At 41.3% G+C, this 25,851-nt stretch overlaps 1 protein-coding gene across 2 annotated transcripts in view; it reads left to right on the top strand.

The window, feature by feature from the left end:
• Nucleotides 1-324: 324 nt before the first annotated feature.
• CACUL1 (CDK2 associated cullin domain 1) overlaps nt 325-25,851 on the top strand; it is a 43,281-nt gene continuing 17,754 nt past the window's right edge. Inside the window, exons 1-4 of one of the 2 annotated variants that reach the window (XM_069020131.1) lie at nt 325-716; nt 6,849-6,975; nt 11,241-11,343; nt 22,002-22,097. In XM_069020131.1, the coding sequence (XP_068876232.1) occupies nt 458-716; nt 6,849-6,975; nt 11,241-11,343; nt 22,002-22,097 (585 nt within the window). In that variant the 5' untranslated portion in view covers nt 325-457. The remainder of the gene's footprint in view (nt 717-6,848; nt 6,976-11,240; nt 11,344-22,001; nt 22,098-25,851) is intronic. The other variant, XM_069020132.1, reaches the window with a different exon arrangement.

Raw genomic sequence — 25,851 nt, 5'->3', positions numbered from 1 at the left:
AGAGCGGGGAGGGGGCTGACATCCCGATCCACGGGCGGGCTTTTCCAGAGGGTTGTCCTTTCCCGGCCCCGCGGGCCCGCCAGGGGGCGCTGTCGGCACGGGGCCCGCTCTCCGCTCGGGCCCTGCCGGAGCCTCCCCGCTCCAGGGAAAACCTCCGTGGCATCGGAGAACCGGGAAGCGCGAACCCCAGCCGCGGGCGGGGAGGGAACCCGCGCCGACCGCGCCTCCTTCCGCGCTGCGCCAGTCGCTCCGCCCCGTAGGACTACATCCCCCAGCATGCCCCACGCCGCTGCCGCCCGGCGCGGTCGCCGTGTTCCGCCCGGCGCGAAGTGTCGCGCGGCGCGGCCGGAGCTGGGCTGGGGCCCGGGCCGAGCCCGCCGAGCCCCGCCGGGCCTGAGGCGGCGGCGATGGGCGGCGGGCGCTGATCCCGCCCCGCTCCCGCAGCCAGGCGCCCGCCATGGAGGAGGAGAGCATGGAGGAGGAGGGCGGCGAGGCCATGATGGACGACCAGAACCACAACAACTGGGGCGCGGGCGGCTACGGGCGGCACCTGCTCGGGGAGCGGCTGCTGCCGCCGGCCGGGCCGCCGCGCCCCGCGGGGCCCGAGCACAACGGCGCGGGGCTGCGGGGCTGCGAGCCGGGGGCAGCCGCCGGCAGGGCGGGGGCGGCCGGGGCCATCGCCGCCATCAACATCAGCGCCTCGACCTCCAAGTTCCGTGAGTGACCCGGGCCCGGGCGCGGGGGGGCCTCGCCTGCTCCGCTGAACGCGCTGCCCCCGCTCCGTGCTGGGGCCGGGCTCAGCGCTGTCCTACCCCGACGCGGGTCTCGCCCCGAGAGGCTTCTCGAAGCGAAGTCAAACGGGTTAAGGCGCTTTGGAAGGCGAAAATAACCTTTCCTCGCACAGCGCCCCAACTTCTGCTTTCCTGTCACGGCAGATCTGGCTGTAGACCTGGGAAAGTGAGCGTCGGCAGGGTTTTCTGCTGCTGCTTTTTCTGAAGCCTTTTAGCTTAGATCGTACTTTCCTATAGACTTTGCCTGAAAAACCTGGAGATGAATTGGAAGCCAGTTTGGGATTGCTGGTGGCAGATGTGGGCAGAGCCCGTGGAAGGGGCTTGTTATCCCAGAAGGGACAGGTATCTGCAAAGGCCTGATGAGAACGACCGAGGATTAACTTACCCAAGTTAGCCCCAAAAATAGAATCATAACATTACGGAATGGTTTGGGTTGGAAGGGACTTTAAAGGCCATCTTGTTCCAACCCCCTTTCTGTGAGCAGGGACACCTTCCTCTAGACCAGGTTCTCTCCTGGCCTTGGAGGGGTTCCAAAATGGCTTTCACATGCAGCTTTTAACAAAAATGGCATTTTCCCCCTGTTTTTTTCTGAGCTGGGATCGAGGGAAGGGAAGATCTTTTGCTATACATTTCAGTTCTACTTCTGTTTCCAAAAGTCACTTCTCTGGGCAAAATAGACCTTTTTTTCCCGTAGAATGTCGGAAAACTTGGATTTGGATAGTTAAAAGCACTCCTGGAAGTGTAACTGTGTAATTACCATGATAACATTTTGATGGGAAATGCACTTTATTTGGTGTGCCCTCCCTGCGCTCCCCAGTGCTCTCTCACCTGTCCGTGTCCAGAGATGATCAAAGGCTCAAAGTTCAGGCTTCTGGATTTCTGCTTCTCGGGTAGCCTGGGTTTTGTGGCACATGGCCAAGGCTGGCTGCTTTGAAGTTGGGACTGCCAGGCTCTGTGAGCTCCCTGGTACTTTGCCTGCCTTGCTTGTCAGGGCTCCAGGTACCTTGGGGTGGCTTCTAAACACTCGAGACAGTTGAAATGAGATGTCGTTCAACCTTGCTAAACTAGGCTCTTGTACTCCTAGTCCAGACATTCAGAATCTTAGTTTCTCCTTCTGTGTCAGAATGAAAATGGTTTTCAAGCTGGACCTCCAGCAAGTGGGAAGGTGACTTTCCAGCTAATCCACAATTTATGTCTGAGGAGGAGAAGCAGCAGGAGAGCATGATTTTGCTTAGGATGTGGTTTTGGAGTTCTTGTTTTCACTTCTCCAGCACTGGTATCCCAAAGTAATATCTTACTGATTTTTTTTTTTTAATTATTTTCCTGCAAAATAGAAAATTCTCTAAGTGAAATTCATTAGAACTTTTCCACTCCTTTGTGTTGAGGATAGTTGTGATGGTACATGGAAATGAATAGAACAAGTCCAGTGAAGTAGTATTGACTGAGAAGCTAAAGGAGCTGAGTTGGGATCCTGCCTGTTCTGATCCTGGCTCTGACAGAGGATCCCCTTAATCACCTTTGTTTAGTTTTCACACATAGAAAAAGGGAGAGAGGTCGTTTTGGATGTAAATGTTCCCGAAGAGGGAAACAGCGAGTGCTGGATCCCTGCTGCCTGCTCTGTCCCAGTAATGGCAGAACACGTGTGGAGAAGCTGTTTGCCAGTCCTGAGCTTGATAGAAAGTTGTCCTCTGCTGCATGAGGCAGTTCTGGAGTTGAATGAGCAACAAGTCCCACCTTGCTTCATGATGCAGAGACTGTCCTGGACAGAGTATCCTTCCCATCTTTCAGAGGGGCTAAATCCAGTTCTCCTTCCTTGAGATTTTGGTAAGACTGAGAACTAAAATTGGAATAATGCACAGTTCATTTAATAGTTTTTCTTAAATGGCTTTTCTTGTACTTGAAGCAACTTAAGAAAAACTTCTGTGTTATGGTAAACTTTAAATGCTTACAGTTGATCAGCTTCAGTCATGGTTGTGGATTTATAAGGCAGTAGTGTTGTGAAAAGTATTTTTCAAAGTACATGAGGGAGAAAAGAAGACTAAGAACTTTTAGTACTTTTAGGAAAACTCTTCTGTAACAGTAATTGCAGCACAACTCGATTGTGGTGAACAATGAAGAGTTTCCTTCTTGTTTCTTTTACCCTTTTCAAGCAGGGATGGTTATAACTGTGGTTGATGCCAGTGCCATTTGGGACAGGCACACGTGGTGGCTGTGTGCACTGGCATATCCATTAAATATGTTGCCTTCCCTGTTGCATAACATTGTTCAGTGCAGTGTGTATGCATTGCTGCGTAGGCAAATGGTCTGATGAAGAAAAAGTTGCTTTTACTAACCAGCCTTAATGCGGGCTGAGAAACAGGTTATAAAAATAGAATAGAATTGGAAGCAACCACAGGGCAAACTCATCAGCTTGCTAATGTATGCTGGGATGTGTCAGGCAGGGGGGCAGAGCAAAATCTATTGTGAAAACATGCACATGGGGGCTGAGAAAAAGGAAAGCACGGGGCCACAGTCTAGATGAGTCTTGGACAGCTGCCTGAAGAGTTTGTACACTTTAGCAAAATACAGAGGATTGTAGGGTGCACTGCTAATTGAGCAGTGAAGTTTTGTGTATGTCACTTGGTGAGATGAAATACAGCTTCTGAAAGATGCTTAGTTGCTTTCTTTCATTTTTATTGCCAGAATAAATGACAGATAATTGTCAGACTGATGTCTACATAGTTGGCAGTAGGTTGGATCAGCCATCCTGCTCTGTCTCTTGTTTTTTAGCTACAGATATGAAAAAGTGAATGTGTGTAAGGTTTTATTACCAGTTTAATGGGAGATCTATATCTACTCTTGGTGGGCTTTTTTTTTTTTTTAATCTTAGTGGGTTTTGCCATTCTTTTCATTGAAGTTGATATCAAAGAATTTGGTAGCTTGAAGCAGCCAGTGTTTCCATTTTGACTATAATACTGATATATCTAGGTTATGATAGCTCATGCATATTCTTTTTTACTTAAATGGTTTCACTGCTGCATTTCACTTAAAGTTTTCCTTTTGAACTTTTTTTGTGTATGGAAAAGCAGCAGTTGTTGCTCAAGCTTTACTTGTGAAGTCTTTAATAATTCTCTGGAAAATCTGAATTCTCTGGAAAATATTGACTTCTTTCGATTCTATCAGACTGATTTCTCTCCCAGCCCCACCCCCCCAAACTTGCTGAAGTTGGATAAAATCCTGCATTCTAGCATGCTTGCTTACAAAATATCAGTGTCACTTCCCAGAAACCAACTAAATTTCAGTTTGGGAGCAGAAGCTGTTGGGCAAATCCTTTTAAATCTTGAATACCTAATGTAGAGATAAGCATTTAAGCATGACATCCTAAAAAGATAGAAAAGTAAAAACTTAAAGGACAGTCTGTCTTTCCTTGCTAAGGATTTGTGTGATTCCTTCCTTCCTGGTCTCGACCTTGTTCTTGCAGAGTTTGTAGTGGGAAGGTCTTACTTTACGCCACCCTTCACTTTTGTGTGTGTAAGCACTGCCAGGAGAAAGAGGACATTACTAACTTGTGGTAGTTATTAAAATTTTAAAGTACTTTGTTTTCTGGATTGGAAGAATAAAAATAGTGATTATTCAGTTTATAGTCTTGGACTTCTGGCTATGTAAATATTGTGGTTGGCTTAGTTTCAGAACTGAAGTGTGGAAATCAAATTACATAGTACTTGTAAGAGACTTTTGAATGAGAATGAAGCTTTTCTAGAATGTTACTGTGAATTTATCAGTACATTTTCTATCCACACTTTTCTGTGCAATTCTCATGGGGCTGTTCATAAAAGCATTTTGTCCTTTACCTGTGCAGCATGTCTAATGGGCAGACCTTCCTGTCTGCTGCTGGGTTTTTTTTCTGTATTGTAAAAAAAAAAAAAAAAAAAAAAAAAAAATTAACATCTCAACAGCCTGGTAAAATTATTTTGCAATGTTCTCAATTCTTACTTGACTATTTTTTTTAAATTAATAGGGCTTATTTAATATGTTAAACCACATGTGAACGTGACTATAAAATGAAATCTTAAAGCAGGACTTGGTCTAACGTTTATGCTGACTTCATTGTAATATTTTCTGAGGAACAGAGTGGTTCTGTGGAGGCCCATCTTTTTTGGGGTAACAAAGTAAGAAACAAAAGCTCGAGTCTTACTGCTGAGTGTAGGCAGGAATAGTAAAAGTACTGTGTGGAGCTGCTCCTGAGAACATGTGCCTGGAGCATGGGCTCTGTATGGGATGAGAACTCAAACAAGGCATTGCAAGGCAAGGAATAAGGGCTGAGTTTACTGCCAGGGAGGTGCTCTGCTGTTGCTGACTGCGTGGATGCTTTTAGTGGGGGAGCTGACTTGTTGGACTTGTTAACTGAAATCCTGGTGGTTGTGTACCCAGCCCTGTGACCATCATTCACCTGTTAGCAAACAGGGATGTCCTTTTGGATTGCAGGCTGGGTTCTTGGGGCAGTGTCCTGCAGCACGTGGTAGTGGGGACTTGGCCACTGCTCAGACACCTTGAGGTGAGCTGGATCTGATCCTGTAACAGCTATGGAGCAAGGGTGGACCCATGGCTATAGCTGGATGAAGAGGAGCCGGGAGGGCTGCACTAACATCCTTCTCTAACCAAAGTTTCTGGCTGAAATACCCTAACAAGACACACAAAGAAATCTGTAGTACTTGCTTGTACAGAGAGAGTTCCAACACTTCCTTGTCTCACACCTCTCTCTATTCCAGGTTCTCTTTATAATCTTTTTTTCCCCTCACGGTACTCATAACTGTTTTGCCAATTTCCTTAGAATTGTTCCTCACAATGCTGCCAAAAGTGACTCACTCAGCTCCTTTCAACCCCTTGTGAAAATACCTTTCAAAAATACTGCTTCTCAAACCCAGCAGTGAATCTGCATTTAAATGTGTATTTAAAATTCATCCCTAACCAAAAGATTTCTTTCCAGTGTTGTGTCTAAACTGGTCTGTGTGGGGTGAGAAGTATCATTATTCTCTGTTCCATATAGCCCAGACTTATATGCACAGTTCAGATGAAGAAATTATTTTAGATTTCCTGTGCTGGATAGTTTTGATCCTTTTTTATTTTGATAGATTTGATTTGATTTCATAGCTTGAATTCAAATCATAGATTTGGTTGAGGTGCTGTTGGTTGCTGAGGGCTTTTTTGAGTGGGTGCTGTGAAGCCGTGGTGGTGTGACAAGGCAGGGAGGTAGTGCTCAGAGTACGGCCCTGAAGGGAGGGTGTGAACCTGTTGGAACTGAGCCACGAGTGGTTGGTTCAGAAATCCTCCCTGAAAAGAGATCCAAACCCTTCTGTGGCTTTGAAGGCACCCTGAGTCACTGGTGCAAGAGGGTGCAGTTGGGAAGCTCAGGAGGAAGATCAGGGAGCAGTGGGGAACGCTAATTTAAACACCTCCTATTCTTCCCTGTGGTGATCCTTATCTGGAAAAGGAGTGTAATTGTCCCTGCTAGAGGGGAACTGCAATACAGATACAAAAAAGTTGCCTGGAAGCCTAACTGAAGTTGAAGGCAGAGGGAATTGCATCAGCTTTTAGACTAAGGAAGGTGCTGGTCCCACCTGAGACTCGTGAAATTAATACATCTGCTGGGAAGGATTATTCAGAAAACTACCAGTCTTGGCCAGAGCTTGTTCTCCTGAATGTGAAGATGCCATGTTAATAATTGATTCTGAACTGCCACAAAGTTACATAATTCATTAATCTGAACTAATCTTTTTATAAATTTTTGTCATTATATTTTCACGTTAGAACTCCCAGGGGTTTGCTTTTCCTTGTTACGTGGGCCCCAGAGAAATACCCAAGCATTGATTTGGCAGGTTTCCTGATTTTATTTTTTGTAAATACAAAGATACAAATTCAAGTCTGGACTTTAGTTTTAGATGAGGTTGTCTTGGTGGAAGTGAGCTGTTCCCAGGTTTTTTGACCTGCTTATTGGTGTGATGTGAAATCACAGAGCATTCACTTGCTTCTAGTCTTTTCGGTGAAGTTACTAAATCTATTCTTGTCTTTTTCTTGCAGTAATGAATGTTATAACAATTGAAGACTATAAGAGCACATACTGGCCAAAGTTGGACAGTGCCATAGATCAGCTTTTAACTCAGAGTCCTGGTGACTACATCCCTATCTCCTATGAACAAATATACAGGTAAGGAAATAATTTAAATACTACACAACTTATTTTTTCTTTAAAATGAAATGTTTATTTGATCTTGCCACCTATGCATATGTTGTATGTTGTACCTTTTTGAGGAGACAAATGGGAAGGTTATGTGAAATACAATACTGTTTAAATGGTTAGAGTGAGTAATAGATAACACATCTTGACATACTGTGTTAACAGGAATAAACCTTAAAGAATTAAAATGCATAAGTGCCGAAAACACTAACATTAAAATAAACTCCATCACAGTTGCTTAGTGTAATGTACTAGGAAATGTATTAAAGTCTCAACATCCTTTTCTCCAAAGAGATTGGCATGGTAGGTAGTTGACTTAGTGTGTCAGAAGGCTTCTTTGTCATATCTCATTTGGTGTGGTTGATGTGCAGAAGGAACTAGAAGCACCTGGTGCCAAGGTCCTTTGATGTAAATTGTCATTTGTGTGTTATGCCTGAGGTGGCTTTGGTGCGTTCTCCTCTTGCCCAGCCATGTGCAGTTCCAGGCTGTTTGAAGGACACTCCTTTGCATCTCCATTCTTGTCTGGAGAAGGCTTGGGCTGTACCTGTCTTGGAGCTGCAGTTTGTTTTAAAAGGGATCTAATCACACACCAGAACTGCCCTTCAGGCTAAGCTAATGCTCAGCACTGGTGATAGTGGGGGATTTGCTTGCCCATCGTACTGCTGCTCCAAAACGCTAAATGCTTTAGAGACCTGGCAGTTTCTTAAGAGATTAACTAAAATGGAGATTATTGTTCTGTAGGTGGCAGGTATTCAGGGTGTTGGTGAAATGGATGGGAAGTGGGTGACTGCTGCTGGATTTACTGGCCAAGATAACTGTTAAAACCCCTGGCCCTCGCCAGCATCCTAACTGTAGCACTGCTGTCTTGGATTTCTTCACCAGTGTTGCCCTCTGCAGAGTAATGCTGCCAGCTCTGTCACTGAGGGCTGTTTTTAGAGACTTGCAGCTCTGTTGCCTCTTGCTCTTAGCCACTTTATCTCTGCCGTTTGAAACTTTGGATTAGGGAAGCAGATAAAAGAAAGGCAGGTGTTCAGTTTTGCACCTTAGTTCCTGTTGAAAACGTCAATAAACTTCCTCTTTCCTCTCCAAACTTTTGGAACTACTTTTATCAGGACTCAGATATCATGTGTATAAATAATTGAGATGGTCATTTGAATTAAGAGAGACGGTTTTAGTGTAAGTAATCAAAACCCTTCCCAGCTCAAAATCCCCAATGTGCAAACAATCTGCAGTAAGACATATCTCAAAAGTCATCTCTGATAAAAGTAGGTGTGCAAAGTTAATGGTTTAATTATACCTAGTTATGGTTTGCAGGTAACTGGAGTTCATCCATGTCATCTTTCTACTCCTCAAAAGTTTTATTTACTGAAGGACTGTGGGCTTTGAGTTTCGCCTGGATAACCCCTGTACATCTGGGGCACTTGGTGCAGGACTCTAATGATGCATGGATAACTGTTACATGTGTTTTACTATTACCAAAGCTAAAGATTTTCCATAGTTTAGTGTTACTGGTAAAGCTGGTGTGTCAGTTTTGTTCTAAAAATTTATGTCTGTGGTTGTAATTACTCTGCCACAGCCTCTTCCAACCAGGAGATAGATTTTCATTTTTTCGTTAATATTTTTAGACTGTTCCTTTGGTTGACAGTCTGGACAAGATAGATTGACAAGGGAAGAATAATTGATTTTTTAAAAATTGAATTTAATAAGAGTGTTTGCTTGGAGTATCGTTGAGAGTCTGTAGCAGACTTGGAGTTTAGATCTTCTCTGCTTCTAGAACTGTAAGAACAGCCTAAAGAACTAGGCCAGTTCTTTAGTCTGAAAGATGGAATGTTTCTTGAAGTGGTTCAAACAGCTACATTTTTTTTTTTCTTCACAGTGAAACTGAGGTGAAAATACTACTGTATTTTTGGTCATCTTTGTGCTAACTGAAAGAATCGAGGCTTCCATAATGCAGACTCTAAATACATTATTAGAAACCCAAACTGCTGTATTTGACATGGTCAGTGATAGCTGTAGCTGCCTACTCCCCAGCTGTGAGAGCTGGGAGATAACTTCCAAGGTGTGTATGCAGATAATTACCATGGACCAGTTTATCTGTAAGGTATCAAAGTGTCATTAGTGTCTGTTTTCAACTGCGAGCCCAAAGCCTGCCTGTGGATAGTCACTTTCTGTTACAAAAGGGTTGGATAAATTGGCAGAGAGGTGTGAAGGAAGGTTTGAGATGAGGAAAGTGTGCTCAGCTAAGTTGCACTTCTGGCAGCCTGCACTGCCTCCCAGGTGCAGTGCAGTTTTCTGTTCCTCAGGACAACTTAGAGAGCTTGAGTTTCATCCCTGTCAACCACTGCTTACCCTCCAATGTCCTTTTTGGGACTTCCTTTTCCTAAGGTGTTTGGTTATGTTAAAGAACTAACAAGCTTGTGACTTCTTTTGGGTAATATCAGGGTAAGGATGATTCACAGAATAAGCCCACAATCAGGAACTGAAAACAGGATCTCAGAATGGGGAAGGAACCTCTAAATAGAAATGTTCAAATAAAACATAAACATACCCTGTGTGTACATGGGAAGACTGGCGTGTGACTACAGAACATGTTGCAGAAAAGAGGCAGCAGTAGTCTGTGTAACACTAAGGAGAAGTGTGCTTTAAAATTCAGTTTAGTTGCATGCAAATAAAGAGGTCCTCTTGTGAAAGTGGCTGTGTACTAGTTAGCTATGGAACAAACAAATGTGTGGCCATTTGCTGTGGTTACCCAGCTGGCTGATTTTGTAAGAGATACAAATATCAGTCTCACTTTTCTTATCAGTGTTTCTCTCTTTGATCCAAACTAAACTGATATTTTTGCTCTTAGAAAATGGCATTGTACCAAAATAGCTTTTGCAGTTGCTTGTCTCAATATAGGATCTGCTATTGGTAGACTTGATGTGAAAGAAAAAGGATGACCTTGACTGATAATATTTAAATAATATCAAACTACAGATACGTAGTTATTTTTAAAATACAATAATACAAGAGGTGTGAGGGTGTCTTTTGGTTTTTAAGAAATAACATGGTTCACCAAATAAGCAGACTTTTGCCATCTTTGTAGTTTGCCTATTTTAGCACCACCTTCTCAGCAGAGAATTGGAAAGTCTTAGTTCCTGTACGGAGATACAGTGTTGCTGCCCCATAGCTTTGGGCTTTTGGGGCCCTTGAAAGCCTGCAGAATTCAAGGCTGGGGTCTGGACCTCCCTGGAAGTCAGTTGTTTGCACATGTCCTAAGAGCAGTCTCTGGCCTAAATTGCTCGCTGTCACAGTTCTTGGTACAGAGGAGTGGAGAGGGGAGCAGAACAGAGGAGATGGGACTTACCCAAGATACCAGGTGAAGTCTCCCTGGGCCTCTTGGGTTTAGCAGCTAAATTTCAGAATGCTGACTGAGGAGTAAAAGCTGCTTGGTACAGATGAATACTGGTGCTAGTCCTGACAGTGATGACTACTCTAATAATATCTTGTTGAAAGTAATACATGTATTTGTTTTACAACTGCTGTAAATATGTCTTCAATGAATAGCTTTATTTTGCAGATGTTATATTGCAATATGAGAGAAATAAAGTGTTAAGAAGCAAAGGTAACACTGAAGACCAGAGTTAACACAGCAAAGCCATGGAATACAGAATTAAAGTTTTGTTGCTCTTTTTCTGCATCTTTCTTTATTGTGAAAGTGTAGAATTTTCTTCAAATATAAGTAGCAAAGAATGAAGTAACATGCTTGGGTCTGTAATTTTAGAACTTTTCCCATTTCTTTTTAAAGCTACCATGGTTTTGATGCAACTTCTATAATACTTGTCAGTGTTCCCCTTCTTTTAGTAAGGGTTTTGCCCTAGAATATTCATAAAATTGTTAAACCTGTTTATTTTAATGGAGACTTCATTCACATAGGAGAGACAAAGCCAGAAGTAGGAATGTGCTGTTGACAGAATTGTCCTGGCTGTTTTGAAGTGCACTGTTAAGAGAACTCATTTTAAGTTAAAATGAGGTTGGGGAGGGGGAATGGGATGGACACCCCGGAGCCTCCAGGGGAGCGGTAAGAGCCTGCTGAAGCTCATTCCAAGCTTCAGACTGTATTTAAAAGTTCAACAATCATTCAATTAACTCTATTATCCTCTAAACTGAAACTTGAACAAAATGTTTTGAAGTCTGTTACCCTTCACTGCAAACTGTTGTAAGTTCATTGTTTGTTCCTATATTTGTTTCTGCAGTTGTGTGTATAAGTGTGTATGCCAGCAGCATTCGGAACAGATGTATAGTGACCTAATAAAAAAGATAACTAACCACTTAGAGAGAGTCTCAAAGGAGCTGCAGGTAAGAAGCTGCACAATCTAATTCTCTCTTTCCTGGGATCTGTGATTATATCAGAGCAGCATGTAGGTGGCCCATGGAGGGGATTGCTGTTAAGACTGATTTACATTAACTTACAAAATTGTCTACTACTTCATTCACTAATGGGCTGTCAGACAGAAAACCAGCTACTAGGTTGGCACTGCCAGACCTTGGAGGTCTCAACCATGTGGAGAGCAGTGGCTAAACCTCAATATATGATACAGAATGAAAGAATGGAGAATGGGAAATCTAAAGTATAATCTGGGATGTAAATACCTCAGTCAAATATGATCTGAGCACACGAGATAAATGTCTGCCGTTCCTGTGTAAACGTGTATAAACTGTTTATGGTTCCTGTGCACCACAAGCAGCACAAAAGGGAAAATCTAAAGGAAAAGAATTAGGTGAATTAAATATAGATTGTGAAGTATAATTTAAGAATTACTGCATATGGAATTCTGTTACAGTTTATTCTGCATTTTTCTTGCCTATCTCTAGATGTCAGTGGTTTACAGCAGTCGTAATATATACAGTTTGTATTTCCCTATCCTTCTCTGCATCTTACTTGTTCATCCATGGCTGTTTTCATGTCTATTCCTTGTTGAACATTCCTTTTAGACTAGAATCTCCAGATATGTACTTGAAATTGTCACTGCTGTAGCAGCAACACTGCTTGATTTTTCCCTGCAGCTTTTTTCACTTCCATAACTGATGTCTGAGTTCTGTACTCAACTGCAGTGCGTGAAGTAGAGATGCCAAATATAAAGAAGCTCTAAACTACAGCAGCTTCTTCAGTGCTTCTAACACATTGATAACTAATTTCTGTCAGCCCAAAACACTCTTAATGCTTTAACTACATCAGATATTTCTGGCTAAGCGTGCATTCCCACCAAAATATATAGCACTGTGATCTCTCTGATGTCCTTTTTGTTGCACTGTTTTCCTCTTGTGGCTTTCCTTATAAAGAAAAATAACTATCCAGCATTTAATAGGCATGGTATTTGCTAGGTTCTTTCTTCTTTTCTCTTTTATGTTCTCTTTATTCCTCATGGAGTGACAGCCTCAGTGTTCTGTAAAAATTGCTTGGAGTTGGTGAACATAGTATTTAAAATAAAGCCTTCCCTGGGTTCTGCTGAGCTGGTGCAGCCTGTACATTTTTTCTCCTGTTTGTGAACTATGATTCATTTCAGCTATACAGGTTTGGCCAGTTCTTCTGATATATCCCGTGGTAATACACTGCTTTAGTTTGATTTCAGTTTGGGAATATCCCAAATTCTTTACTCCGTGCTAGTCCTTGCCTCCTTTCTCTTAAGTCCCAGAACTGAGGCAGCTGATTTTAAAGTCTGCTTTAGCACATATGAGCCTAAATAATTCTGCCAAAACCAAGGCTGCCTTCTGAACATCAGCTTGCTGAAAGAATAGTTGACAACTGTTTAATGCAATCTTAGCCTTGCAAAAGCTTCCTTATGTAGGTTAGACACACCTGTAATATAACAGGATACCATCTTTGTGTGCATTATGTGAGTTTTGTCTGACGTGTGAACATGACTTGGCTTTTGGATGACGAATGGATCTTTTTGAGCTGCTGGAGGTAAAACTCATGTGCCTCAAAAAATTGTTCTATAAAGAAACTGTTTTAGCTGTGGGTTGTGAAATTTACTCTTAAGAAATTACTCTACTACAATGTATTTTATTATCCTGATACTTCTTTGATCTTAATACATTTTGGTGACATTCAGTCATTTGGGGTTTATGTTGAAAATGCAGTTCTAGATCTTTATCCTAGCAACAACAGCAAATTACTTTGTAAATGTTAGTTGCTTGGAAGTTTCTGGTTCAGACAGGCAAACAATAAAAAAAAACTATATATGTGAATCCTTTTAATGCACAGTTTGTGGTGTTTCGCTTTCTGACATAATCTCATTCACCTGCCAGCAACATTTGAGAGTTCTGTTTGTTTGGCAAGCTATGACTTGATGCAGGTTGTTAGTTTTTAATGTTCAGAGATGTAAAAGTATCGCAGTATAAGCAGGAATGTTGGTGTGTGTCAGAAAACAGATGGTTATGGAAACTGAAATGTCAGGCAAGTACAATGTCTTGCTCTGGACAGGCCAGCACCTTCTTTGCATAGCAGTATAACAGCTAAATGGCAAGTGGGCTGCAGAATGTGTGCCTGTAACCAACATGCCAGAGCAAGCTGTCTCCTACAGGAACCACTCATCAACAGCCAAACCAGTAAAACCCAGATACCAAACAGTAAAAGTGGGAGCACCTCAGGGGACTGGTCAGACTTGCTCTTGCATGGATTTAGTCTTAATGGAGTTTGGTTTCTCTCTTCAGGGCATTCACTGCAGAAACTCCCCATATATATTTATTTCCCCCCTCCCTGTGTGTGTTGTCTGAGCAGCTGGCCACAGCTGGAGTCAGCAGAGTGATGGACACATGGACACGTGGGTGTCCTGAGCTGGAGTCAGCAGAGTGATGGACACATGGACACGTGGGTGTCCTGAGCTGGAGTCAGCAGAGTGATGGACGCATGGACACGTGGGTGTCCTGAGCTGGAGTCAGCAGAGTGATGGACGCATGGACACGTGGGTGTCCCAGGCACTGTGCTGGCACACTCAAACAGTCCCTGGTCATCCTGTGTGATTTCTGCTTCTCCAGACTGCAGGACAGCTTGTGTGGTGTTGGTCTTTGTTGCCCTGTGCATTTCTGAGGGATTGTTTCACAGCTTTTCAGCTCGAGAGAGTTACTTTCAGTGGTGGCAGAGGCCATAGGAAAATGTGGCTGGGCTGGTGTATTTTTGCATGTTGCACATTGGGTGAAAAGCAGTGAGCAGTGGTTTTTTGAGTGAGTAATGGTACATTTAGATGAGATGAATTGCTTGTCATCAAGCTGATATGGGGCCTCTTGTATGCCAAGCCATTTCCAGGTCCCTCATTACTGGATCTGTAAGGTGATGATCATTTCCTCAGACTGCTATGGAGAGACTCCGAGCTAGGATTGCTTTCCTTTCCTATAGCTGATGTCTGACCAGCTTCTCTGCATTAGTTAAGACTGAGTTTTGGCATGTGGAACTTTCAGTAATTGAGTATTCAATCTCCCTAATTCCTGAGTTGATCAGAATTTTGGATTTTGTCAGCTTAAAAAAAAATAACATGTTGCTGCAGAAAACACAAATTAACTTGTTTCCTGTTGTCTTGAGGTCTGTGAAGCCTGTAGCATACAGATGATTTTTCTAGGATGCTGTATTTGGAAACATTTCACTGGTAATGGACATGGTTCATTATGCTGTGGTTTGAAATAATGTCAGCTGTTTTTGTGGGTAATTGCTGAGTCATTCAGATGTATGAGGTAGGGTGGATACACAAACATATGCTTTCAGATTAAATACATCTCTCTTTAAAATGAGTAAAACTGTATTTGCATTAGGCAGTAGTGTTTCTGGCGTAATTTATTCTTATGCACTCTGATAAAGTAATTTAAAATCAAGCACTCTACCCATTACATATCTCTTCAGCAAAAGATGGTGGTAAGTACTCGAAGCATTGACAATCAGAATGCACTGTGGCTTTGAGCTGGCTTGTTACAAACGTAGCTTTTTTGTGCAGGTGCAGTGGAATATTTTCCTTTTAGTTAGAACAAACTCAGTGCTTCCTTTGTGAAATGACTGAGAGCTGAAAACCATTTATTTGTTGTGTTGCACCTTTTTTTATCTGGAGGAGAGAGAAAAAGGGATCTGTTGTTTTCTGTTTGTGGTGGGGTGTTTTTTTTATGATAATGTATTATATTTTTTTTATAATGAACATGACTGCACTGAGGAGTCACTGGTGTTGGTAGATAATTTGCATGTCTGCTGTTTGGCCCCCAGGACCTGCAGGTTTATAGTCTTTGTTGTGCAACGCCAGAAAGGTTTCCTGCCTGATATTAATCTTTACAACTTCTCAGCCTCTTGGCTTGTCAGCTCTCAAACCAGTCAGTGCAGTGCATGAAAGTATTGTCCCACTTGCTGTTTCCTTGGGAGAATGTGCATGGGAATCAGGTGTCCTCAGTGAGGATTTTAGGGTGCTCAAAGAACCCCTGGTAAAGGTATCAGGAAAAGCAGCTTTAATATTAAAGTGAAAGCATGACAGAGTTCATTGTCAAGGTTCACACTATTACTAGCACGCAGAGAAAAATCAGACTAAAATCAAGCGGTCTGAAAGTAAAATCACCCAGAAATGATCTGTGTGGTGGCAGGGAATAGGAAAAGGGTAAGGATAGGAAGGAATGATGGAGACCCTCAGAAAAAGTCACAAGGTTCATAGTGGATCCCTTTGCCAAACTCAGCCTCCAACTTGACCAGCGGTTTAGGCCTAATGGTTTTAACAGCATTTAAACTTAACAGCACTTAATCAATAGCCTAATTTAAACAATTTAATAAAAGATTCTATAGAATTTACAATAAGCAAAACAATAACTCACTTACAGGCCTGTCTTGCCTGTGAATCTAATGTACTTAAGAATCTAAGAGAGCAGCATTCCCAGTGTATTTGCTGTGGCACATTCACACCTAAACACACACAGAGTTAAAGGAGGCATTGTCATCTGTTTTCAAGTATAGCTTAGCAATATCTTGTTGTGGACAATCTGTTCTTTCCTTGCCTTTTCCTGTGTTATTTGCTGTCTTGTGTTTACCTTCCCCTTGTCCCCTGTGATTATATGGAGTTTCCAGCCAGTGAGGAGCCAGTCACCTCCTGCACCTACTCTTTCGGAAACTCTAATCTGATTAATACAAATGCCTTATTCCAAACTTCAGATGAGGTTCTGAACTTCCTACTTTATTTGTGTTTTAGAAACTGTTGTCTAATGAAGCTTAAGTGGCTTGTCATGTTTGCCCTGTGGGTTTTGTGTGTGGTCAGGGTGCCGTAAAAATGCATCCAAGTAGTGCTTTGAGGGACTGGTAAAATTGAATTTCTAACGGTGGGCAGAGTTACATACAGGGGACCATCTCATAGCAATTCTTGATATTTACACTTTAAGGTAGTTTTACTCCAGATTGTTTCGCAGATGTATTTTGCTTTCCCTCCAAGGTACACTGGTGATTACATTACCTTTATAAAGTGCTGTATTGTAATGGAGCAGTTATGCCAGTCTCTGAAATGCAGCTTTTGGCAGCATCATCTGTGGCTGCTTTTTGTGTACACTTAGTAAATCAGGTTGCTAAGGCAGGCATGATTAGACTTTAGTAATGTACTTCTGCGAGGCCATTTGCTCCACCCATGTGAAGAAGCCAATTCTTACTACACTGTTTGTATGGTCATTGTCTGACTTGGTAGCTAAAGGAAATACAGGGAACCTACTTCAAAAGTCATGCTTATTTCTTGTAGCAGAGAAGTAACACTTAAATTACCTCTGGTAATTTGAAATCAGTTGATTCCCTGAAATAATATCTGTAGTTGTAGCAGTTTCTCAAAGACTTACATAGAAAACAAATCTGCCTCCTCTATGCTCTGCTTTTAGAAAAGATCAGAAATAGAGGTGGAGAATGGAAATTGAGAACTTTTTTTTCTAACTCTTTCTTAATAATTGTGTTAAATCAGTGGTGTTTCTTGGAGTCCATTTGGGCCATCTGTTAATATCAACAGTTCATTTTTTCAAGAGGAGATGCAGACTGGGAATTTATCTGGTCCATAATATTTGAAATGGGAAAAAAACCAAACCCAAATATTCAGAGCTGTAGGTATTTATCCATCAGTTTTGCTGGGAGAACATTGCTTGATTGTGTGTGTTTGTGAAACAAGCATTTACTGCTGTGAATCCCACTGAACTGAATCAGATCAAATGGATGATTTGAACTCAGATGGTGGAAACCAGAAGCATTATAAATGTTTCTATCTTTATGTGTGGACATCAAAAAGATGGCTTTTAACTTAAGTAGTAGGGGTGACCATATTGCCAGAATTGCCATTAAAACAGACATTACCATCAGCAAGTTAAGCTGAGAGAAGCATTCTTGCCTGCAGCTTTTTGAAAAGGCTTGTAGTCCTGCAGCTCTGTTTAGTGCCTTGTCACACTACACTGGGGCTGCAGACCCTGATGCAATTACAGAAAGATATAAGTAAATACAGCACAAATTAATATATATTTAATAGATAGAAAAGCTTCTGAAGATTTCTTACTGCTAAATGATTTTGATGGTCTTTAGATACAGTGTCTTTTTGTTTTACAAGCGTGTAGAGTGGGAATGGAACATGTCCCACACCTGCTAACCTGCTGTAAGGCAGTTACACGAGAAAATGTCATGAGGCTGTACAGCTTTGAAGAGGTTTGAGTTCAGGCTTGACTAGGAAGACACTGCCTTTGAATCAGTTGTGCTTTGGTTTGATGTCTGTTTTTTGTGAAAAGTTTTAATAATACCCATGTCTAGTGAGGTAGACCTGGGCATCACATACATTGCAAGGCAAGGTAAACAAATTATATTTTCTTGAGAAAGAACAAAGAGTGGTTTAGAAGATTCAGACCACTTACATGAATAACAGGTTAATTTGTGTAGTCATAGCCATTCTCCCTTTTCACTTGGCAGGCGTGGGAGAGATGCTGCAGCATATGTGCTGGCATTTTGGCAGTGAGCATATTCCCAGGAAAATGGAACTGCCCATTCACCATAGGAGTGTAAACTCTACTAAACATACTGCTGATTGTGCCAGATGACTCTTCATAAATAGATTAGCTTTGTGTTCCTCAAGCACAGAACTGTTGTCTCTGTTTCTTTCTTGTGAGCCATTTCCGAGTTGTCTTGAACCAGCAGCTGCCTTCTGATTTCATATGTTCAGTTTGAGTGATATTGAGACTGGTTTTCAAGCTGAAAAAACCCAGATCTTTTTCACTTATATAGTTTCTTGCCCACAAGTGCATTGAAATGCCTACATATTAGATTTCATATAAGGGAAAAGTAATTCACTATGCGGGATCTCCAGTTGCTTGTTTTGACTATCTCTTGTATGTCATCCTTTCTGAAATGTGTTTTCTTGTTACTTCTCATTTCTGTTGGTGCTGAGATGTCCTCTGTGGTGTATAAGGAGATGAAACTGTGTCTCTAGCATCAGATTTTAAACAGCAACCATAATATTTTATTCTAAGAAGCAGTTGACTCACAACCAAGCTGAAGATGTTAAGCAAATGCAACTGCATCAGAGTTTGAGAAATCCAACCAAACATTGAAGGCTCCTGTGGACAGACACACAATACAGTTGTTGCTGGAAAACTGTTCTTAACCTTACGAGTGGTAGATAAGAGCAAATGTAGGAGAGGATTTTTACTGCCTGTCTGTATGGAGTGTTTTAAAAAAACCTCAAACAATCCAAAAAACCAATAAACTTACAAAAAAACACCCCCAAACCCCTGAATTGACAGTTTCATAGGATTCAGGATGAGGAGTGAAGGAATGAGGGATCCTCATCTTTCCTGGAAAACCTTAGGCTAGGAGTGTGTATTTTGTATCTTTGAATAAGCTTCTGTAATACATCCCTCAGGTAAGATAGGAGTGGATTTAAAGACTTAATAGTTGCTGGGGAGTTGTAAGAAGTAAATGTCATGCTTAATTCTGCCCCTCCCCTTGTAATTTAAACAGCTGAATGTATGTGTTCTCTTTTTCTGGACTAGGACCAGAAGTAAAAAGTGTCAGCCAAAGCAGTTTTTTCGTTTTTTTTTTCTTGTAATAGCTATATGTGAATAAGTATAGATTTTAAATGGAAATTATGCTCTAATGATGGCCACTTAAAATAAAAATATTAGCAGCTTCTGTTTACTCATGAATTTGTTGCTATGTGCTGCTTTTTAGTTCACAAAATTCAAGTAGTTTGTATAAAACTAATCCAGCTTCAGTAGCTGTCCTGTAAATGTGGATGTAGAGATGTGGAGAAAGATCCTGTGCTCAAGCAAATAATTGATTTCAGTTTGGAGCAGCCGTACAGTAACACTGTGATGAACAGAAAACAGATTGTTCTGTTTTCCCCACACAGATTACAGTAATTCATAGGTGAGCTGTGAAAATACTATTATTGATTTCTCTTTGGCTTGGGTATTTTGGTATTTACAAGTCAAGCTTTAGTTGAGCAGAGTTTGATTGTCAAGCTTGCTTTTTTTTGTTCATCGCTGTTAATGTCTTGGCTGTTGAGGCTTGACATGAAACACTACCAGAATAAAACTGAAAAGTGACATTTCATGCTGATAAAGCAGACAACACCATAATTTATGCATTGCAGAGGTTAAAACTAAGGCCTGATCTCTGCCTGACACTAGTGGGTGCTTCCTCTGAAGCTGTCAGGACCTCTTTTAGCTTTTTCTGGTTTTATCCAGAGCAGTTGTTTTCCACTGATTGCAAGGTGTGGTGGTGGTTGGCAGCTCCTGGGTATCCTTCCATTAAAACACTCCTGAGGTCATTCTCAGGAGACAGCTGGGTGTGCAGATGTTGTTCCCTCATAAACAGCCTCCCTTCCTGTGACATGGGCTTTGGGAGTGGAGCTAGCAGACTTCTTATCTGCAGTGGAGAAAAAGGGTATCAGTGCTTATGTCCCCTGTCAAAAGTGTGGCAGACTGGCTGTGTGCACTGCTGAGATTAAATCTGCACTGCCCAGCTTCTGTGGTTTTTTTTTCTTGTTGGCTTTATTGTTATTTTGGGTTTTTTTTAATGAAAATGGCAATCTAGCAGCGAGAGAAGAGTGGTGCCCTGTGTCAGGCTATGGCCTCCGTTTGTCAGACTTGTTCTTTCAAGTAGAATTTTCCTTTTTCTTTGATCTTAGAAGCTGTATACCAATAAGAGGGTATAACCATATTTAAAGTTGAGGTTGTAAAGGAGTGAAGCAGGAATACATACTGCTTAGAAATGCAGATTTCATTGCATGTTGTTTGCAAGAAATTATATATGTAATATATATATGAAAGGGAGTCCTTGGAGCTCATAGCCACTTTTATACGTTGTTGGCATTTTGAACTAAAATTTGTTTGGCCACCCCTGAAAACTGCATTTGCAATAAGATTAAAACCTTATGATCAAAATGAGGAATAACCATGTATAGCCTTTGGCAACTGCATATGGAATAACAGTCTTTCTTCCTTTGCCAGTTCTGCTTTCCTTTCTGAACTGTCTGCTCTGTATTGGTGTTTGCTGTGAAAATTACCCACATGTTCATTAAGCATATTAAGAAGGGAGGCAAAAAAAGCTATTTTAAAGGAAAAAACCCCTTTCATAAATTTAGAACACTTAATAGAGCAAAATATCAACATAAATTTTAACTGTTCTCTTAGGGCCCCTGGTGAGTGTCCGTACAAAGGCTGAAAATGTTTGTGGAGATAGCTTTAAATTCTGATAAGGTGGTCAAGGTGCAGCTAAGCCCTGAGTCTTTCTCATGCCACAGATGCTTTGGCTTTTAGGAAAATCTTTGTTTTCTTGCAGGGTCCCAGTTACTGCTGTATTCTCCATCTTCTTTTGGCTTGGTGCTGTCAGAGGGGAAAACAGTGCAGGGGAAGAGAAGTTTTGCTTCTCATTGACAAGCAACACCTTGCCCTTGCATTTGTATAGGTGTATCTCTATGTGAACAGTAGGAACTCAGGCAGCCACCCAGCCCCTCTGGAAAAACAAAAGCAGGGTTTGAGCCAGAGGCAGAGCAGTGTATGGGGAAGGATTGGGGTGGAGAAGTGGATAGTGGAGGAACATGTTACTGTAGCTCCACTTCCATCTGTGGGCATCTAAGTGCACTTCTGAATGCTCCAGTGCAGCTCCCCTGCACACCTCCAAATGGGTATTGTAACAGAAACAGTGGTTAGTGCTTCCCATTTTTCTGGTTCTCTTCTCAGTTTAACTTCACTTGCTGCTGAACAGATCTTTTAAGCTTCCTTATTCCCTTCTTTGAGAAATAGGGTACTGTACCCAGAAAATAGCACATTCAGATTTTGTGTAGCCAAGTTTAGGCTGGGGGTCCAGGAGGAAGCCGTGTGCTGGAGCAGGTCAGGGGATTTCCCCAGGCCTGACCTGGAGCACAGGACCCGCATGCAGAACTCTCTCTGAAAATGTTGCTTCTTTGTGGTCCTTCCAGCTGAACCCCCTGAACACTTGCCTTGCCTTAGGTGACCCAGCAGTAGCTTAGAAGGGTTTTCTGTGGAGGACAGTGTTCCCTGGAGCTGGAAGATGTGCCACTCGCCAGCTCAGCTGCAAAGCAGCAGCTTAATGCCACCCTGCTCTTGTGGGTGGGAAAAGCTCAGGGGGGTGGGAACACACACTGCAGCACTTGTGCAGATTTGGGTATGGATTCTAGGCATGACAGCTGGTGCTTTCAAAACAAAGCCCTGGTCTTTAATAAGTGTTTTTATTTGCATATGCTAAATGTCAGTTTGTTACAGGCTCACTGTATTTCTTACTGAATGGACCTTGTGCTGGGCACTGGTGTATAGTCCTAGGCAAAACCTAGTTACTGAAGGGAGATTGGTTTTGCTGGAGGGAGTTAGAGCAGAAACTCTGGAATGATGTGTGGCTTGCTTTGTGTGGACCTACTGTATCAAATCCTTTGTAGCTGTTTGAGTTTGCTGTGAAAGCATAGCCCATGCTGTTCCAGATCTTTCTCTTGTTCAAATTACAACCTGACTTTTACGGTTTCTTGCAGGCCAGCCCTCCAGATCTCTATATTGAAAGATTTAACGTAGCTCTTGGACAGTATATGGGAGCATTGCAGAGCATTGTGCCTCTTTTCATATATATGGTAAGTTTTAGAAAATTCTTTTCAAATGACTATGTCCATACACAAGATGCTGACTGAAAGTGAAAAGAATAAAATGCAGCTAATAATGATTTTTGACATGTAAAACTTACGCTTCATACCTAGTTTTGGTGCCTGCCTAACAGTGCTGATCAAGTTGTATGGGGAGAGGAAGGGGAAGCTGTGCTTTTTAAATGCAGAGTTTTGCAGTTGGTTTCTGCCCTAATACTTCTTTCCTGGGAGTGGGGAGAATGGTTCTGATTTTGATGGGAAAAAAGCCATCTCAAATAGTTCATTACCTATATCTTTTTGAACAGAGATAATTTATTGACTTGTTAAGTTTTGGCTTCTTAGTTTGGGCAGGTTGTGGAGATGATTGTTTTTTACTTTCAGATAGAACAGATTCAGAAAAGATGGGAAGAAATGTGTCTTGGAAATGTCTTTTGATACTTGATAAAGCAATTTAGAGTGTTGGATAGATGAAGAAAAAATAATGTTTATAGCACTGTCAGGCATACTTGGAGTGGTTCAGAAACCAATAATTTACATCCATTTTGTCAAAGTACCAAAACTTTTGTTGCCTTTTTTTTGGTGGTAATGAATAACTTAAGCTTGAAATTTGTCCTTCTCCCAGAAACTTTCCTTGTGTTGGCATCACTTAGAAGTGACAAAAAAAAAAGGGATTAAATAAGCCTCAAACTCTTCAAAGTTTTTCTGATTGGTAGTTTCACAGAGTTTGGGAAGCAGTATCCTTTAGAAGGATCTCCTGTGTTTCAGTGAACTTTGGTAACTTGCTACAGTATTTTGGCATAGTGTTACCATACAGATTTGTTGCATTAAAAGAGGAATTTGCCTTTCTGGAACTTGGTGTTTTCTAATCTGCCCTTTTATTTGGTTCTGTTACCTGTTGGTTCTTCTTGCTGCCAAAAGCAATGCTGGCTTGGCTCAGCTGTATAGCTGGTTTATAAGGCTAATGGCAAATCAGCTGTCAAACTTTTTCACTGAAATAATTTATTAATCAGTGTTGTGCATGATGTGGGAAATATCTGTAGAGAAGTCAGGATGAAAAATGTTTGTGTTTCTTAGTTTTTTCTGTATGTATTTGGAAGTACTTTTATGTGCAGGTACTCTTGCAATCTTACATTGTAGTGTCCAATCAAGTTTTCTCATATAGCAACAACAGTTTCCTCTGTTTGGTCCAAGATACAATTGAAAAACAACTGCAAGAGGTGAAAGCCTAATTACAGTCTAAATTACAGCTTTGCAGTTACTTTAATAGATGCTTTTCAAAAATTTTTGAAGTGGACTAAGTTGTTAAACTCTGCCTTTATGTCAGAGGTGACGAGGCTTTCCTTCTCTGTGATTGCTTCAATCAGGAGTTTCCAAGGCTGTTGAGTTGCTTGAAGACTTAGTTCTGAAAGGATAATTATATTGCTGCTTAGGAGAACTTTTAATGTGCATTTAAATATTTTTAAAATCTATGAAGCTGAGGAAAAACTAAAGCTTTTATGTAGAACTGGAATATGGCGTAGTATTTTGTCTTAGGCTTAGTCCTGTGTGTCTTAATAGCAGCAGCAGCACTTTTCTTTCCTGATGTACCAAAGCAGGAAAGGTGATTTCTTACCCTGTGTGTGTATGGTGACCAAGGGGTGTTTCCAAGCTTATCAGGAGGGATGGTTGAGAGGGATGACCTTGCAACTGATGGAGTTTTTCTTTTTCCTTCTTTTGCTGGGAGCACTTTGTCTTTTCATGTGGTGATGGATTTTTTCAGTCTTAGAGTGCTGCAGCAGGTTTGTCAGAAAAGCATGGAGGCCAAAAGACCCTCTGAGATTCTGTGGCTTTACGCTCCTTCAGAAGTTCAGGGATGTAGCTGAAGGTAAAATTAAACTGGAAGTTAGGGTAATACACAGTGCTTTATTCCTAGCAGAAAACTGGTTTATAAACTTAAGTGAGATTATTCTGGGTGCTTACAGGTTGTACATATCACAGTATGCTACACACATGAATGAAAAAATATTTCCACTTGAATAAAAAAATAGAATTTAGATGGTATGTTTTTCTTACAGAATTTCAGTTTTTCATTTTACTTTGAGATATAGCTGAAAATCTGTTATTTTATCACATTATATGAGCCTAACATTTGTGAGCACTGTGGTTTTGGGATAGTTAAAATTTATTTCATTGCCTGCAACATATTGTTATCCCTACTGGTATTGCACTTTGTTGCTTATCAGCCAGAGGGCATTTTGTGTGTGTCTGTATACACAGGTATATGCAAGTATGAGGTGATAAGCACTCCTATATACTGTTTTTTCTTCTTTCAAGTACTTACTGATCTCCTCTTAGTATTAACTGAGTTTTATCTTTTAAGATTTGCCAGATTGCTTTATTGTAAGGTGTTTAGTAGAATTAATGTTTGTATCATACCTGACTTTCTCAGTTACTCACATCTGCTTACCTTTTAGCTGTCAGTTAGACCTTTATGTGACTTGAGACATTTTTCTAGAAATACTGGCACAGCCTAGGTAGTGACGTGTTACACAGAAAATCTTCCTGATTTACCCCTAACAAGGATGGGAGGATGACAGCTCTTCTGCTCTCTCCTTTCAGCACTGTGGATTGGAAATGAAGCATTTAAGTTAGATGCTTTTTCTTTGTCTATTTAAGCTCACACAAGTGGAACGTATTTTTGGAAAGGTGTTTCCAAGTGAGCAAATGTGCAGAGTATTTTACATTTGTTCTGTGTTTGTACTGTCTTGTACAACTGCTGGGTTGTGGGGTTTTTTTTGGTTGCTTTTCTAGTGAAATTACTAGAATTAGAAGTTTAAGCTTTCCATCCCCTGAGCAAAATGAGGCACCATAATTTGGCCATCTTGTGCAAAATGGTTTAGGAAAATGGTCTGGTGAAAGGCTGTAGTGTGGTGTGTAGTTTAACACTTTGTCAAAGTGTATCTTTAGTTGCTGTGGGTTTCTGTTGCAATGGCAATTCACCATTGATCAAAACCATTACAAATAAGTTAGTCTGTTTCTAATTAGGTTATTCTGTCTGCAGAGCCTTTCCCTCAATCTCTGTTCACAGGCCCAGGTGAGGGGAAACAATTGAGTCCTTGATAAAACCTCTACAGGCAGGATACCTTCAGGGAGGGACCCACCAGCAGCAAGTTTACTAAATTTTAAAAAACCACCTTTTTAAGGCTGTTGTCTATCACTGCAACAAACTTAAACTACAATAGGGGCATGTATTCATCCCTCAGACTGCCTTTGTTCTACCAGGTTCAATCTTTATTAAAGGTGACTAACTGCTGGTGAATGTTTGCCTCAAAAGTTTAAGGGGTTTCTGCCTGGACAGGTTGTTACGGTGTGTTTGTAGTTTTGGTAATGGCCAAGAGAACGGGTTTCACACAAAAACATGAAGATTGCTCTCTGTTCTGAGAGTTTGCTCCAGTTGTGTTAAATGCTTTAGAGAACAGGAGAAAAACTTAGTGTGGAAAAACCTTTCTCCCTTAAGATATCCCTCTTCTAGTAAATGTCTCAGATAAGTGGGTTATTTTTGAGTTGGTTTTCTGGTAGGTTATCTGTTTAACTCTTTTACACCATTTGTCCAAATGACTTAATTCAGCTATTCCACTTCCAAACTAACTTTTTAATGATAGGAGATTTATCTTGAAGCAATTTTTTTCCCTCAGCATTTAAAACACATCTATGAATAAAACACAGACAAGAAATCTTTCTATTAATTGCAGGCTGGAAATGGAGC

The sequence above is a fragment of the Aphelocoma coerulescens genome, chromosome 6 (assembly GCF_041296385.1).
Source record: "Aphelocoma coerulescens isolate FSJ_1873_10779 chromosome 6, UR_Acoe_1.0, whole genome shotgun sequence".
Taxonomy (NCBI): Eukaryota; Metazoa; Chordata; class Aves; order Passeriformes; family Corvidae; genus Aphelocoma; species Aphelocoma coerulescens.
The sequence above is the reverse complement of the archived record's forward strand: the minus strand, read 5'-3'. Positions and strand labels throughout refer to the sequence as shown.